Below are 16641 nucleotides of genomic sequence, written 5' to 3'. Positions count from 1 at the left end.
GCTTGCATCTTAGATCCAACAAATGATATACAAATGATATCAGAGCATGTTATCCATATATTAGGCTTCACAACCTAGGATAGATGGCATTTTTAGGATCATTAACCGCTTTTCCTGAAGGCTATTAGTTAATCGACCCCACTATTGAATGGAATGAATTTTTCATATTGGAAAACTCGTATAAGGGTATTTTTGTTGTCCACTAATTTTGAAATGTGGAATATGGTAGAGTTTGGTTACCAAGAACTCACTGACATAGCTAATAGGGATTAAACAAAATCCAAGTTGTAAGCACACAACTATTAAGTTATAGTATAGAAAAATGTTGATCACGCGAGGAAGGTGTTGTAGGAATAATCAAAATTAGTTCTTAAATTGTGTGTGACAATTAGGAGTGATAGAAGCAGTTGTGGATAGATAAAGAGAGTGGTTGTGACTATATATAAATAAAAATAAAACAAAATTAAGAGGGGAGAAAGAAAGATGAAGAAAATTAAAAAAAATAAAATCAAGAAAAAATAAAGAAAAATCAAGAATAAAAAGAAAATTAAAGAAAGTAAAGATGGATGATTCAATTAGAGATATGAGAAATCTAGAATTAAATCCACTAGCCAATTACACTTATAAATTATGAACTATTCTCTTTTATCATATTTTACTTAAGATTTATTAAGCATAGCCTATCAAACCACTTAATGAAAGTATAACTTATCAAATTATCATTCAAGTAAAATTATCATTCATGAAAAGAACAATAATTAGATATTAATTCTAGAATTCATAAATACAACCTATCAAACCACTCAAGCTAAATATAGATTATCAAATTCTTCTTCTACCAAAATAGTTCTCTAGCTAAGTATCCTAAACATGATTATTTTAAGCACAAGAGAAAATTTCACAAATTATAAAAGAAATTAAACTCATTTTATACAATTCGAGAATTCCTACAAGAATTAGTTATATATCTTAGAAAATAAAAACAAAAAAAAATAAAATCTAGACTAGAGAGAAAAGAAAGAGAATGAAAATAATAATTAACTACAAAGAGGAAAATAAGAACAAAGATTAAAGATCTAAACTATGAACAAAAAGAAAAGAACATAAAAAGAAATCTAAACTATGCAAAAAAATATAAATCTATACTACCAAATAAAAAGCAAGAAAATAATGCAAAAATAAAGACATAAAAGCAAATCTACTCTACAATGCATCATAATAAATCTAAAATAAGAAGGTTCTAGCCTCTTGAATATCTAAAACAAGAAAAGAATATATTACAAGAAAATAAAAAGACAAAAGAAAAATTTTACATTGCATGAGGGATCTAGCCTCTTGAAAGCAAATCTTCATCTTCATCTTCATCCTCGTGCTCATCTTCATCACCAAATAAAGAGAAGAATATGAAGAATATGAAGAGGTGAAATTTTTTATTAATTGCAATAAAGTTATAATTTTATAATGTATTCTTAATTAAGAGTAACCCTCCTCTTCATATGGAGTTTTATAAAAAATTTCACATTCAAACATCTCACCCCCTACCCCTGTTTATAGCCTACAACAAGCAGTAAGAACTATTGGATTTTACTTGGACTCCAAGGATTAAATCTTAGCCACAATACAAGTTTGTTATGAATCAATTGGTTGGTCAATCGATTGACCAATCAGTTAACCAATCAATTGACCAATCAGTTAACCAATTGATTGGCCAATCCATTGACCAACCAATTAGAGTTTTAAAATTCTAAAAATGTAGATAGCTCTGTCTCGAGATATGTGATTTTTATATATTATATATTAAATTTTGTCTTACGAATTGAGAGATATCGTTGTTTCTTTGTAGCTAATCATCTTGAACTTGATTTTGACATGATATCTTTTTATAATGGATCTTTATTTCTTTGGCTATTGTAGATTGCTTGGCTTGATCTGGGACTTTAATAAAAGGTTGAAAAAATGAGGAAATTTGATTTCTTTTTGAACTCTTGTTCATTAATCTTCATTAACCTGCAATTAAGATAAAACATGTCAATAGTGACTATTTTATTAAAATAAAATAGATAATAAGAGTATAAAAATATAATAAAAATATGATTATCAAATACCCCCACACCCAAACTTTTACTAGTCCTCTAGCGAAGAAGGAAATGAAAAGGAAATAAAGAAAAATTCTAACTCACTTTCGTAGGAATGACAGTTGTATTTAGCACATACAACAGACCTTTAAACCCCTAGGTTACCCTAGAGGACGAGTTGTAGTTTCGTTAGAGTTTATAGTGAATATACTCATAATTCGATCAACGTGCCAATTTAAATAATTCCTTGAATAATTAATTTACTTTATGCCTTTAAACAATTCAATTATAGCTAGTTTTTACTAGATAAAACGATTTTATGTATAACTCCAAAGTAAATCTCTTAGAAAATCTTTTCATTATAATTACATAAACCCGAGTTTAACTTAGACGTTTTAATTAAAAGTCTTGAAAAGAACATGTTAACTATTTATTTCAAATACTTTTCAAGTCTTTTGATCAATTTATTTTTTAAAAATATATGCAAATATAACTATATAAAAAAATTGTATATATATGTTGATGGCTGATATTAAACAGAGTGAAAGAAGTGATTAAGTTGACGAATGTCCTCTAACCCTCAGAATGTTTGGTTCTGGAGTAAGCTATTCTTCCCTGCACAAGTTGCAAATTATAAGACGACAGGGTTAGGTTCCGCAGTTGTTCCTTCGATGATCAAGTCAGTAATAAGCTTGAGTGAAGCAGTAATTGAACTGTAGAAGTTCTTAAGTGGAGAAAAAGATCTTACCCTCTTGTTGAAAATAGTTCTCCTATTTATAATAGTGATAGAATGATAGAATGCTAACTTCGGTCGAGTATGGGATGAAGGCCATGTTAGACCCTAGAGGGGGGGGGGGGGGGATTAGGGTCTTATGCTAATCTAATCCGATTTTATGCCAATTAAAATTAATTAACAAGTTATCCTAGCAAGTATAAAATACAACAATATATATGAGCTAGGATAAACAATATGAATAATAAGATATATCCTATATGATAAAAATATATGCAAGGATATATAAACTAACACAAGGGTGAAATAAACATAAACAAGATAATGGATGAAATAAATGAGCAATGCACAATTGACGATATAAGATAAATACAAAAGAAAATGCACCAATGACAAACTCAAACACACTCAAATAATTACAGAGTTCGAACCTTCCGTCCTACGTCTCCGCTCCCCACTCCCGGGGAGAAATCCACTATCACAACTGAGTTTTCTACGCTCACCCGAATAACGTTTACACCTCACAATGTGGTTTTCTAGTTTACCGAAAACTCTACAACTCACACACTCTTGTAATCCTACTCTACACCCTCTCAAGTGTTAAATTAGACGTGTCTCCCTCAAGTGCTCGGATACAACATCTTCCTAGGTTCGTCAACCGACGTCACTCCTATTGGGACAATCCCCGACTCTCGTCACACACTTCTCTCGGTGTACAAGTATATTACAAAGTGAATCTCACAATAAGTACAATATAATAAATGATTGTTCTTTAATATGGATGAGAACAAAATAAAAGCTCACACTCAATTATTACAAATATACTATATATGAAAATACAATAAGCTCAATGTGGGTGTGTGTAACAATAAGATATAAATCAAAGCTAAACTCAAATAGCAAACTAGCAATAATAAGAATATGAAAATCAATAATAATATTGCTAGAGAAAAGAGTTAAAAAACTTCTCTATAAACACAAAGAGAGGATGAGAAGATATTGAAGATGAACTCCTCAACAGATGATGCAAGCTCCTCTTTATAAAAGCAAACCCCAAAAACAAAATAAACAAACTGTAAAACCCTCTTAAAATTGTTTAAAACTTTCTCCAATTCTATGTAGGTAGAAGAGGGGTAGAGGGGTTTTTATAGGAAGAGAAACCAACAGCCAACACCCCAAACAAAACAACAAAAATCCCAGAAAATCAGGAATACGAATCTGTACCAAAAAGTCGCCGGGGAGCCAGCTAAGAAACCCAGAAAATTTCCAGAGACTTACGCGGTCGATCGTGGCGATCGACCGTGGGAATTTTTGAGCTGACGGTCGACCGTGGTGGTCGACTGCAAAAGTTTCTATAGCCCACTCAGCAAAAGACACAGGCGCGGTCGACCGCAAACTGATATATAAAAAATTCAGGTTTGAAAGAGTTTGCTGATTTTAAAACACTGTTTAAAAATATCAAATAAATTCAGAAAAATGTAAAACTTTGGAAAATGATTGTAGACATGATAATAAACATGCTACAGAAACTAGTTTTTAAAAAGGACTTCCCAAATGTAAAATATCATCATTTTGTAAGGAGGTCCAAAACATAAAAATGTAAACATATGAATTTTGACATTTTGCCTAAACCATATTTTGAAACTTTACAAAATGATTTTATAGACTTGAAGAAAGATGTAAACTATTGTTATGAAGTCTATAAATAATGAATGTAGTATTTTATCAAAATACACATATAATGCACTAAAACATGATTTCATTGAACTAATATATATATATACAAGGAAACCAATAAAATGTGTGTGTATAATATTGAGCTTAAAGTACTAACACACATAATATAAACCTAAACTAAATGTTACCCAAGCTTGATCTGATCTTCATTATAGCTCAACTTGGTAAACTTGGATGAAGCTTGTAATTGGATCTTTAACTTGAATTGTATAAGCTTTAACCACTATTCCACCAACCTCCATTGGATATCATCGTTGAAGCGTAATTCCATCCATCCTCCAACTTGTTGTTTGTCTATAATAAATAAATAAATATAAATACTAGATAAACAACATTAGTGATAAATTATTTGTTAAACATCATCAAAACAAAGAGACCAACAGGCCATGTCAGCCTCTGCTTTACAAGTATCGGGCGACGAGTGGAGGAGAGGTCACTTTGGTGTTTAATGCGAAGTGATTGGTGGTCTGCAGTGCCGACGTGGTCTGGCATGTCATAAAGACTATTGGGAAAAGAGGAATGATGGTGCCCATAATGTATTTAATTACATTCATTACGAGGTGATTGGTCGCCAGTGCGGGGAGGGGGCTCGAGGCTCCAAGCATTTCATCGCCTTTCTACTCGTCTGGTGGTCGAGAAGTACCCCTTTTAAGTTGCCTATGCAAGATGTCGGCCGATTAGTCGATCGAATAAGGTAATTAAGCAGTCGACTTAGCTAAGGGCTAATACGTAACACCTTTCGAGTCGTCATTGCAAGATTTTGGCATGTCAAGTCAACTGAATTAGGCCTTTGGTTATCTTGAAGTTCTGATTCGATTACGCATAATGTGGGACACTTGTCCGCAATTGATTGGAGATTATTTTCTATCATTAAAATAGCTATAACTACACACACACACACACACAAGAATTACTATATATAATGATATAATTATATACTAATATATATATATATTATATAATATTATATATATATATTTTAATATTATATTAAGTATTTGACTAACTTTGCAAAAAAGAGTGAGAGGAAAAAAAAAAATTCCTGTAACTCCAAAGTGGTTCTATTTAACTAAGGCCTAAGTTGACCGAAGTACTTTAGTCTAAGATAGAGTATTTCCATACCTTAATGACATGTTTGCGTTAGTTGTTGCTAAATGACTTCTCACAAGTCCGACAAAGATATATATATATATATAAATATATATATAATTATATAATATAGTATATAGTAATATATATATATATTATATATATAATTCTTGTGTCAAACTTAAGTGAGATAGCCAAAAAACTATCCACCAAACTTCTTTGTCACTCATATTGCTAGGATCGCTTGCATTGTATGAAAAGGGTTATAATAATAAGTGGTAGAAATTTGGTGGATATCAAGCTTAAGTTGATAGGAGTCTTATACTATATATATATATATAATATATATATATATAATATATATATAATATATATATATATATATATATAATATATTATAATAAATATATATATAATAATATATTAATATATATTAGATATATAGTCTGTGTCAACTTAAGTGGATAGCAAAAAACTATCCACCAATTTGAACTTGCTAGGAGGATGATATGAAGGGGTATATATTAATAAATAAGTGGTTAGAAGTTTGGTGAGCATCAACTTAAGTTGATAGGAGTCTTACTGGAGTAATATATATATTATTATTATATAAGGAGGTAATATATATATATATATATAGTATATATTTAAAAAAATATTTATATCAAAACGACTTGAAAAAATACATTTTCTACTCTAAGCTAAGCATGGAAAATTTTTATTATTTTAAATAAAATTCTTAGTTAAAAGTTTAATGAAGTATACTACTTTAAAAATCATTTCTTAATAGATTTATTTATAGTTATCATAAAAGGTTATTTTGAATATAAAACTAACTAAGACTTAAAAAATTTAAAGTTTATCAAGCAGATCAATTATCAATTAACTCTATTAAGTTGCCAAGTGACAAAAAACTTTTTTGAAAAGAAAAGAGAAGAAAAGATAGAACATAGAAAGAAAAAAGGGAATAAACACGGTAAAATAAAGAGGAAAAATGAAGAGTCATCACCCCCACATCTAAATTTTATATTATCCTCAATACAAACCCTATGACGCACAAAGCAAAGTAGATGAGAAATAAAGCACTTAGATTTGTTCAGTCGATTTAGAACAATGATAAAATGATAAAAATCTGCAATTACATTTGGTATGAGGTGGATGAAGTCAAATTTTTTTTCTTCTTTTTTTATTTTTTTCATTTTTTATCTTTCTTTTTTAATATCCTTTTTTCTTCATTTTTCTTTTCTTTTTTTTCTCAAAAGAACAAAAAACTCTCAAATGAGAGAAGAATAAATTCTTTTTATTATTCTTATTATTATGAGACAAAAAATAAAGACGTAGAATAAAAGATTAAACATAAAAAGCTCATAATCTTTATCAAATCCTAACTTATTGCTAAAAATTCTTCCCCGGATTTTAAAAGTTTAAACTGATAAACTCAAAGATGTGTTTAAATTATGTATACTCTGAAGTTTTTAATAATTTCTACAGTATTTGAAGGTAAGTATGAATGGTGTTATGCATTTTAAATTTCTGATCTTGATTAAGTAAAAAGAAAGTCTTAGATTTAAAATTAAGTTCCTTTTTAATGAAAGTCTGTCGTAACATAACAAGTTTTTCTTTAAAAAATTTCTCAAATCCAAGATTCATGGTTGGGGTATGAAAATTTGGTTATTCTATAATTTCTAGGAACCTAAGCTCATCAGTGAAAAATTCTTCAAAGTTAAAATCAGATAAATTTGTATCTAAGTCATTTCCTTTGTTCTGAAATACTTGATCTGATTCTAATACATCTAGTATCTTCAGTTCCTCATCAAATATTTCCTCAAAGCTCGGGTTTGATTCATTTTCTTCTTTGGGAAAATTCATGTCTTAAAGAATGGGTGATTTAAGATGTCCTATTTTTTATTTCTTTTAAAATTTGGTTCAACGTGGATTATTCGATTAGTATTATCCCTAATCCAAACTTGCATACACCGAAATAATTTCTTTTTATATTTTTTCTCTTTTTTCTTTTTAACTAAAATGGAATACAATAAAATCCTTAAAAACAAAAGTTAGTTATTTTCTTTTTTAAAAGAAGTTTTTTTCTTTTTTATAGACCTAAAAGATTAATGAGAGAAGAAAAGAAGGATAAAAGAAAAAACTAACTAAAACAAATCAAAAGCAACCACTTTAAAATAATCACTCTTATATCTAGGGTTAACCATAAACTCAACTAGATCAGCTCTTAACCAAAAACTCTTTGAGTGAAAAGATTAAAGTTTACTCGGCCAGTTAGCTATGTAAGGATAGTACTAGAGGGAAGTTAAATACTAATTAAGTACTTCTTTCCTTGTGGAGCGCTTTACGCAACCTCTAAATATTGCCTTAGATACCAACGGATTCAAGTACATTTAAATCGCTTCACTTAGAAATTTCTTATTTCTTAATGAATTTGAGTCCTTAGAGGCTAACGTCTAATGAGTTCTAAAAGTCTTAGGTTTGTATAGTGATAAATTAGTGATTTGTTGACTAAAAAAAGAGTGAAGAATTCCCTCACATTATCTTGATTAGGGGGTATTACCCTTACAAGTATTTTTAAGTATGTGTCATATCAAGATGCTCAAATAACTTCGGTGAATTCCTACTAACTATATGCAATGCAACATTAGGAATTAAAAGCAACTACAAAGGATGCAAAAAGAAAATATTTTTTAATTAGGGTCAACAAACAAATAAACAAATATGAGAAAAAAAAGCTTTTGTTTAGATTTATTTTCTTGTTAGTAGTTATTTAAATGGAGGGTAGATTTTATTAGGGTGGACAAAAAAATTGTTTAGTTTTTATTAGCTCCTAATTATCTCTAATGTGAAAAGCCTAACTAGAAGGTAGAATTAAAAATACAAAAAGAGAACTTATTTTTAAGCAAATCTTCTCTCTAATCTTTAACTTTCTCCTTCAAAGTTATTCCTTCACACTTAACCACACAAATTAAAGAATCAAAATAGAGAAATTTTAATTACAAGCACATTCCCTGACAACGATGCCAAAAACTTGATAGGGATTAAATAAAATCCAAGTTGCAAGCGCACAACTATCAAGTTATAGTATAGAAAAGTATTCATCCCATGAGGAAGGTTTGTAAGAAATAATCAAAATTGATTCTTAAGTTGTGTGTATGACAAATAGGAGTGATAGAAATGGCTATGGATAGATAAAAATAGTGGTTGTGACTATATACAAAGAAAAACAAAACTAGATTAAAAGGGGAAAAGAAAGACGAAGAAAATAAAGGAAAATAAAATTAAGAAATAAATAAAGAAAATCAAGAAAGTAAAAAAAATAGAGGATTCAATTAGAGATATGAGGAATCTAGAATTGAATCTATTACCCAATTTTACTTATAAATTAGAAACTATTCTCTTTTATCACATTTTACTTAAGATTTATTAAGTATAGACTATTAAACCACTTAAAAAAAGTATAACATATCAAATTATCATCCAAATAAAATTGTCATTCATGAAAAAATAACAACTAGATATTAATTCTAGAATTTATAAGCATAGTTTATCAAATCACTCAAGATAAGTATAGATTATCAAATTCTTCTTCTACCAATTAATTCTCTATTCGATTATCTTAAACATGATCATTTTAACCACATGAGAAAAATTTAAAAATTATAAAAGAAATCAAAATAGTTTTATATAATTCTTGATTTTTTACAAGAATCGGTTTCACATCTCAAAAAATAAAAATAAAGAAATAAAATCTCGACTAGAGAGAATAAAAGAAAGAGAATGAAAATAAGAACTAACTACAAAGAAGAAAATAAGAATAAAGATTAAAGATCTAAACTATGAACAAAAATGAACATAATTGAACATCTAAACTATGCAAGAATATAAATCTATACTACCAAATAAAAAGGCAAGAAAATAATACAAAAATAAAGACATAAAAGTAAATCTATTCTACGATGCATCAAAATAAGTCTAAAACAAAAGGGTTCTAGCCCCTTGAATATCTAAAATAAGAAAAGAAAATAAAAGATAAAAGAGAAAATTCACATTATAAGAGGGTTCTAGCCTCTTAAAAGAAAACCTTCATCTTCATCTTCATATTCGTTTTCATCTCATCTTTATCATCAAATAAAGAGAAGAAAAGAAAATTATGATGAGGTAAATTTTTTTATTAAGTGCAACAAAGTTACAATTTTTAGAAGGTCTTCTCAATTAAGAGTAAACCTCCTTTCCAAATAGAGTTTTATAAACTTTTTCACACTTAAACCTCTCATCCTCTACCCCTATTTGTAGATTACAACAAGCAACAAGAACAATTAGATTTCACTTGGGCTCCAAAGATTAAATCTTAGCTACAAAACAAGTTTGTTACGATTCTATTGGTTAGTTAATTGATTGACCAATTGGTTGACCAACTGATTGGCCAATCAGTTAACCAACTGATTAGAATTTTAAAATTCTAAAAATGCAGATAGCTCCATCTCATCAAGATAGGTAATTTTTATATATTATATGTTAAATTTCGTCTTCCAGATTGGGAGATATCGTCATTTGTTTGGCTAATCATCTTGAACTTGATTTTGACTTAATTTCTTTTCATATTGGATCCTTATTTCTTCGGCTTCTGTAAATTGCTTGGTTTGATCTTGGGCTTCAATAAAAGGTAAAAAAAAAGAAAATTTGAGTTCTTTTTCAGCTCTTATTCATTAATTTTCATTAACCTGCAATTAAAATAAAACATGTTATTAGTGACTATTCAATAGTTGATGAAGCTACCATTATTAAAACCTAGGAAAAAGTGGACTTTTATTGAAAAGAAATCATACTCTCTTAATGCTAAAGCTATGAATACCTTGTATTGTTCTTTGAATTTTGATAAATCTAACTGTGTTATTGGTTGTGTGACTGCGCAGGAAATTTGACAAATGTTGGAGGTCAACCACGAGGGTATTTCACAGGTCAAGAGGACAAGATCACAATGCTCGCACATTTCAAGATCAAGGCCCTTGAGAGCATACAGGAGATGCTCACACGTTTCATGGATATTGTGAACAAGGCAAAAGCATTGGGAAACACTATAGCCAAGACGAGTTTGTTATCAAGGAATCCAATAATTTATCTGAAATCTATCTTGATAATCTTGTAAGAAATTTTATCACACGTGAGGAGAGATTGATGGAGAGAGAAGAGCAATCGAAGGATAACCCAAAAAATAAGTCATGGGCTTTGAAAGCAAAAAGAAGAAAATCAAAGGTCAAGACAAACCTGAGTTTGAGCACAAGTTCTGAGAGTGAAAAGATAACAATATAGATCAAATTCTTAAAGGCTTGAAATTCTTTCTCAAATCGAAGGACGACCAAAAATTCTTGTAGGAGTCACTATACAAGGAAGGAAAATAAATATAATTCTAGTGATTCTAATACTGAATCAACTTGTTTTCGTTGCATGAAACTCGATCACTTAAGGAAGAATTTGTCTTTTGAATAAAAAGGACTATAAAGAGATGGGCAAAAGTTTCAAGGTGACAATATGGTTGAGTGGCGAAGAAGTGTCAAATAGTAGTTCGAGCAATGATAACAAAAGAGCACACCATGTCTCATGGCTAATAAGGTAATTCAGATAATTCTGACCATGAGAGCTCCGACGATGAGGTATAGGTACTTATGATGCTTTTTATGATAAGTATGCTAAGATGTTAGGTCAATTTGAAAAGCTTGTTAGAAAGTATAAAGTTATTAAAAAGATGAATTCAAACTTAAATAAGCATAATAAATTGTTGAGTGATAAATTTGAAAATTCTTCTTTAAAGTTGAATACATCTAACAATACAAGTGAAAACATCTTATTTGAATGTATATAATATTCCATATATAGAAACATGAATTCTAATTTATCGAAGCAACTAACTGAAAATTCAAGTGAAATTAAAAAAGTAGTTGCCAAGGTAAATGAGCTTTTATGTGATTTGTCTTCTGAACAAAGAAGGTTTGCAATTAGATGAACTATCATAGATTATGTTCTAGTTTCTGAAAATGAACAATTTAATTCCAAAAATATTGATTTGGAAAAGATTGTGAAATTTTTTTTATTGGGTTCTAAACGTTCAAACATGTTCCTTTGTAATCAAAGATTTGCAATAGCTAAAACTAGACTTCGTTATTCATATTTAGAGAAACATAAAAGTTTTAACCTTCTTTTATAAAAGAAAATAATTTAACTCTATTTACACCAATTTCTAAAGTCTACTATTTGTACTTTATATGGTAGAATAAGTCATATTTTAACGAATTGTCAAATGCAATATATAGTTAAAACAGTTAAGCAAATTTAGGTACCAATAGGTACAATTGCTAAGCGACATAAACCTATGTGGATACCTAGGTCACACGTTTCTATTTTTTTGTAGGTGTCTAGGAAGGCTAAGGAGCAAGGTAACATCTAATTGGGTTGCTCATGTCATATTTAGAAGATAAAAATTTGTTTCTTAGCCTAACCCAAAAAAGTATGGGTATGTGACTTTTTTAGAACAACAAAATAGGTAAAATTGTTAGAGTTGATAAGATAGGTAATTTCTATTTGAACTCCTTAATATTATTTTGTTGGGAACTTAGTGATAATCCCATATCCTTTAGAAGGACAAAGGCACGCCTATTCATTTTCTGAACCTACGCATGCAACTTTGATTATTTCAAATAGGTTCAATTGATTTGAATGTTAATGGACATGCAAATAATATACTTCGTATTTTCTTCATATTCATTTTAAAAGTCTAAAACGTTTGGGTGCAGGATGAAAAGTTGCGGATATGTTGCAAAATGAGTCTTATTACGTTTTGAAGTTACGTCACGCTTGTATAAATGATTGTTTCAACAATTCATCTCAAAGGGGTAAGTAGTAGTATATTCTATAACCCCACTTGTTGTCCCCCCCCCCTTTTTTTTTGTTTTAATATTGCTTTGTGTTTTATTTTTTTTAAATTTTTTTCTCTTTCTCTTTCTTATAAGAAAACAAAATAAAGTTTCTCTTTTTTATTTTTTGATTTCTTAAAGAAACTTAAAAAAAGTGACTTTCTATGTGTCTATATATTTTTCAGATTAATCTTTGTATAATATTGCTAGAGGACACATGAAATTGCATTTTATTATCAAGTCAATATTTGTTTTCTCAACTTCATATGCTATATTCGATGACTTGTTGATTTACACACAATTTGTGGTTTCACTTTTATCTTTCTTCATATTCACATACATGAGATTCATATTATCGATTATGGTGTGTTGTTAGAAGATGCTGACTTTAAATCATATCATGTTTACATATGCATGTAACTAGTCGTATAGAGCAAGCTATGAGTAGTTTCTTTTGCACTAACTTAAAAACAAAAACTTTACCAATCTACAACTAAATTTCATTGAGATATTGCGTATATAGAGTCTATTTGTTAAAAGATGATCAAAGATCCATACTCTTATATATAATCCACACAATAAGAGTGTAATTATTAAAAGCTAGTCAAAGCCAATCTAATATTTCTTTGCGTACATATAATCCTCTTTATATTTCTTCAATAACATGAATGTTCATCCCTCATCGCACCTTCCTCCTCTCACGTCACTTCCTCAACCCTCCTACCAAACTAAGCCATTGAATTAGTGATAAATAATGGTGGGACATTTCAGAGAATTTTTCCAGCTTTCAAAATATGGGCTTCAACTACTCAGGAAACTCCCTCCTACTTTTGAAGTAGGCTTCTTCAGATTCAATTACACCCTACACGTATATTCTTCTTAAATTAGTATGCAATTCTTGGTTAGGATAAACACAATTTAATATAAAAGTATAAATCAAAAGGCAGATACCTTGAGGATTATAACTGCAGCTTTCTTGTCAAGGATTTCATTGTATTCACTACATGAAAATGCCTGCAGAACAAGACCCTGAGACCTCACCATATCTGCCATGAGAAATTACATTACGACAAAGTCAATTGTGACTTACCTGTACACAGTTTGGACAACCAGCAGCACTCAAGCAACTGCATGTTGAGACAAGTTCAAAGGCTGCAGTGAGAAGTTCCCTGAAGAGCAGCTGGATCTGTCGCCAAAATCCAACATATTCATTACGGGTAATAATAATTGGCATGTCAGGGAGTAAAAGTTACAAGGCCAATTTTCTATAATTCAACTTACCAAAAATTGGATACACATTTGAGAAATACAAACATATATGACGATGACAGTTGACAATCCTCCCTCTGAATACCCATGGCTTGTAACACACCATTGTTTAATTTCATTTTTTATTTTGATTGAAATGATATTTCATATTCTGATTGAAACAGTTATCTTTTCTATCCAATCAGGATACAAACTGCAACAGAGTTAACATTCTGACTTCTCGTGGTAAACCACAGGTCAGACGCCACAATTTCTGTTACACCAAAGTAATGATGGTAAAATTAGTAATCAAGATCTATGGTATGTACCTGTGTTGTAATGCCAATGCCTCCAGGATGCTTATCATACAACAGCAATCTTTCAGGGATACTACGGGTTTCATGAGGATTTGCACACTCGGTGCTCAGGTCAGAAGAATTACACATCATATACCTGAACAAGAAATACAGTTTGCATTAAGTACGCTAATTTTCCTTTAAGCCAACAACAGCTTATGTGGTGGCTAATAAGGGCGTATCTCAATAGCCAAGTAAGCCAACAAATATTACCTACTGAAATGAAAGATAACCAAGTGCACAAATAAGCACAACTAAATGTGAATTCATGCATATTTGTCGTGTCTATTTTTGCATCTTCATCAACTAAATAGGAAGGCGGTGAGTTACTCAACCTTGTACATAAGATGCTACACCTACCTAGGGATAAAACTCAATATGACAAAGTAACTGGTTGATTTGTCTGAACTTACAGGGGAACAACATTAAGAAGAGCATGTGAAGCTGCATGCTTGCCTGCACGGAATGACAACCCTTCTAATTCAACAGCTTCTCTTACTGACTGCGGAACTCGAATCCACGCTGCCTGTTTCCACGATAGGTAGAAAAATATTACAGAACGAAGGCATGGAAATATTATTCTAGGAAAAGCTCCAATAAAGTGAAATAATAACTAACTAAATATTACATACCTGAGATTCATATGAGAACACAGGAAGATAAAGATCAACTGTGTCATATATCTGGTTACTTGATTTCCAAATGCGATGAAAACCAAACCACGTTGTTGTCACATTGCAAGAATGTACTTGAGCAGTTGTTCTGGAATATTCAAATTTGGATCCCTTTACTGGAGGATAGGCCTAAGCAAGAGCAAGAAAGAACAAGCAAAAGTGTTCTACATGCTTAATCATCAGCTTAGGACTAAACAGAAGGTCATGCAAACATATATAATTAATACAGAAAAAGAATGAATTTGTAAGAAAGTGAACCTACAAGTTTGCTGCCAAAGACATGAATGTCTGTGTAATCTCGTGTCTTCGTGTAGTACTTCAAGTCTGCCTTCTGGCAGTAAGCAGTCTTTTCTGATAAATTTAATGTTTTCACAAGATAGGTGAAGCCTTGATGCATGTAAACGGCACCTTCATATACCTGAATGGAGACGAACTCCACATAAAGCAAATAATTTGATGCAGCAAGCTTTCTCCAAGACTATGTAATGTTACTTCCAGACCAAGAACAAATGGCCTAGAGTGTTGAAATCTAATGAGCAAAAAACAGATCACAAGGGTACACTATCTTCATATACGTTCATAAAATTCAAGCGTATACTATCTCATACAGTCAGTACCATCTCATATAAGTTCTTAATACTGTATAAGCATTTGAATTAAGTATATCTTTTAATATATATTCGTGAAAGTCAGGCTTGGCTCACTAGTAAAGTGAGGAGTTGTGTAATGGGAGGTCCTAGGTTAAGACTGGGGTATGCTTTTAGCTGCAAAAGAGAATAAACTTGTGAAAGTATTTCTCTAATAGGTGCATCTCTAGTTCTAATGTGGTAGGTTGCAGCAACTGCATAAAAGGAATAGTTCAAAATATGAGAAATTTTACTTTAACAAACAAATATTCTCGAATAAATTGAATGAAAAAATCACTAAATACTATCTGAATGATGGATACAAATCACGACGTGCAAGAATGATGAGATGGGTTACTTGCAAGTACCAGAAAAAGCTCAGCTACTGCTACTTAACATTAATATAAGCCAATCCTACCTCCTCCCCACTTCCTCCAAGAAAAAGGGAAGGGCGGAACAACGAATGCACCCCATCTTACTCAAATTCTACATTAATGTAAACAAGGGTCACATTTTCCTTTCCCCATCCATGTTCTCCATACAGATCACGCATGTACAACACGCGCTGGCATGCGTGCGCACACATGCACATACAAAGAGGGAGGACAAGAGTTGGGTTTGTAACACAATTGTCATGTCCTGTAAGATTTACCATAAATCTCAACAAAGTGCCCAAATACATATGTTCAAAACATGTAAGATTTACCATAAATCTCAACAAAATGCCCAAATACATATGTTCAAAACATACATGATCGATTCCTTAAAATTAAAAAAAAGAAGGCAGAGAGAGAGAGAGAGAGAGAGAGATGATCATGTCGTCTAAAGGGCAGATTAAACAGAAAAAGCTCCAATTTTGTTATTATTGGAAATCCATTGACAAGAGAATATTTCCAAATAAAAGTGATCAATAGGGCTAGTCCTATCAATTGATTTTCTATTATTTCCTAGTTACATCCACACATTTAGCAATCATTTCAGATGCTATGTTGAAGTGGGAAATTTTAAGACTTTGGATATGTACTACCACTACAATTATTTTGAAAAGCGGTCTAGGTGCTTGTCTAGTCCCAAGCGGTACTTACGCCACCCACTTAGGTCTTGGGAGCGCCTAAGAGAGCATGGGCCACTTACAAGACCTGCAACTCATATAGGTCATATTAGAAAACCTTTTAAGAAACTAGAT

At 30.7% G+C, this 16641-nt stretch overlaps 1 protein-coding gene across 1 annotated transcript in view; it reads right to left on the bottom strand.

Annotated features, from left to right (window-relative positions):
* Positions 13090–16641, bottom strand: part of LOC109851548 (uncharacterized ATP-dependent helicase YprA) — a 30217-nt gene continuing 26665 nt past the window's right edge. Inside the window, exons 20-26 of the mRNA XM_020421739.1 lie at positions 15092–15247; positions 14788–14958; positions 14569–14681; positions 14129–14252; positions 13642–13737; positions 13503–13565; positions 13090–13413 (exon numbers count right to left, since the gene is read on the bottom strand). Of these exons, the coding sequence (XP_020277328.1) occupies positions 13357–13413; positions 13503–13565; positions 13642–13737; positions 14129–14252; positions 14569–14681; positions 14788–14958; positions 15092–15247 (780 nt within the window). The 3' untranslated portion in view covers positions 13090–13356. The remainder of the gene's footprint in view (positions 13414–13502; positions 13566–13641; positions 13738–14128; positions 14253–14568; positions 14682–14787; positions 14959–15091; positions 15248–16641) is intronic.

This window comes from Asparagus officinalis, chromosome 8 (genome assembly GCF_001876935.1).
Source record: "Asparagus officinalis chromosome 8, Aspof.V1, whole genome shotgun sequence".
In the NCBI taxonomy this organism is placed as follows: domain Eukaryota; kingdom Viridiplantae; phylum Streptophyta; class Magnoliopsida; order Asparagales; family Asparagaceae; genus Asparagus; species Asparagus officinalis.
The sequence above is the reverse complement of the archived record's forward strand: the minus strand, read 5'-3'. Positions and strand labels throughout refer to the sequence as shown.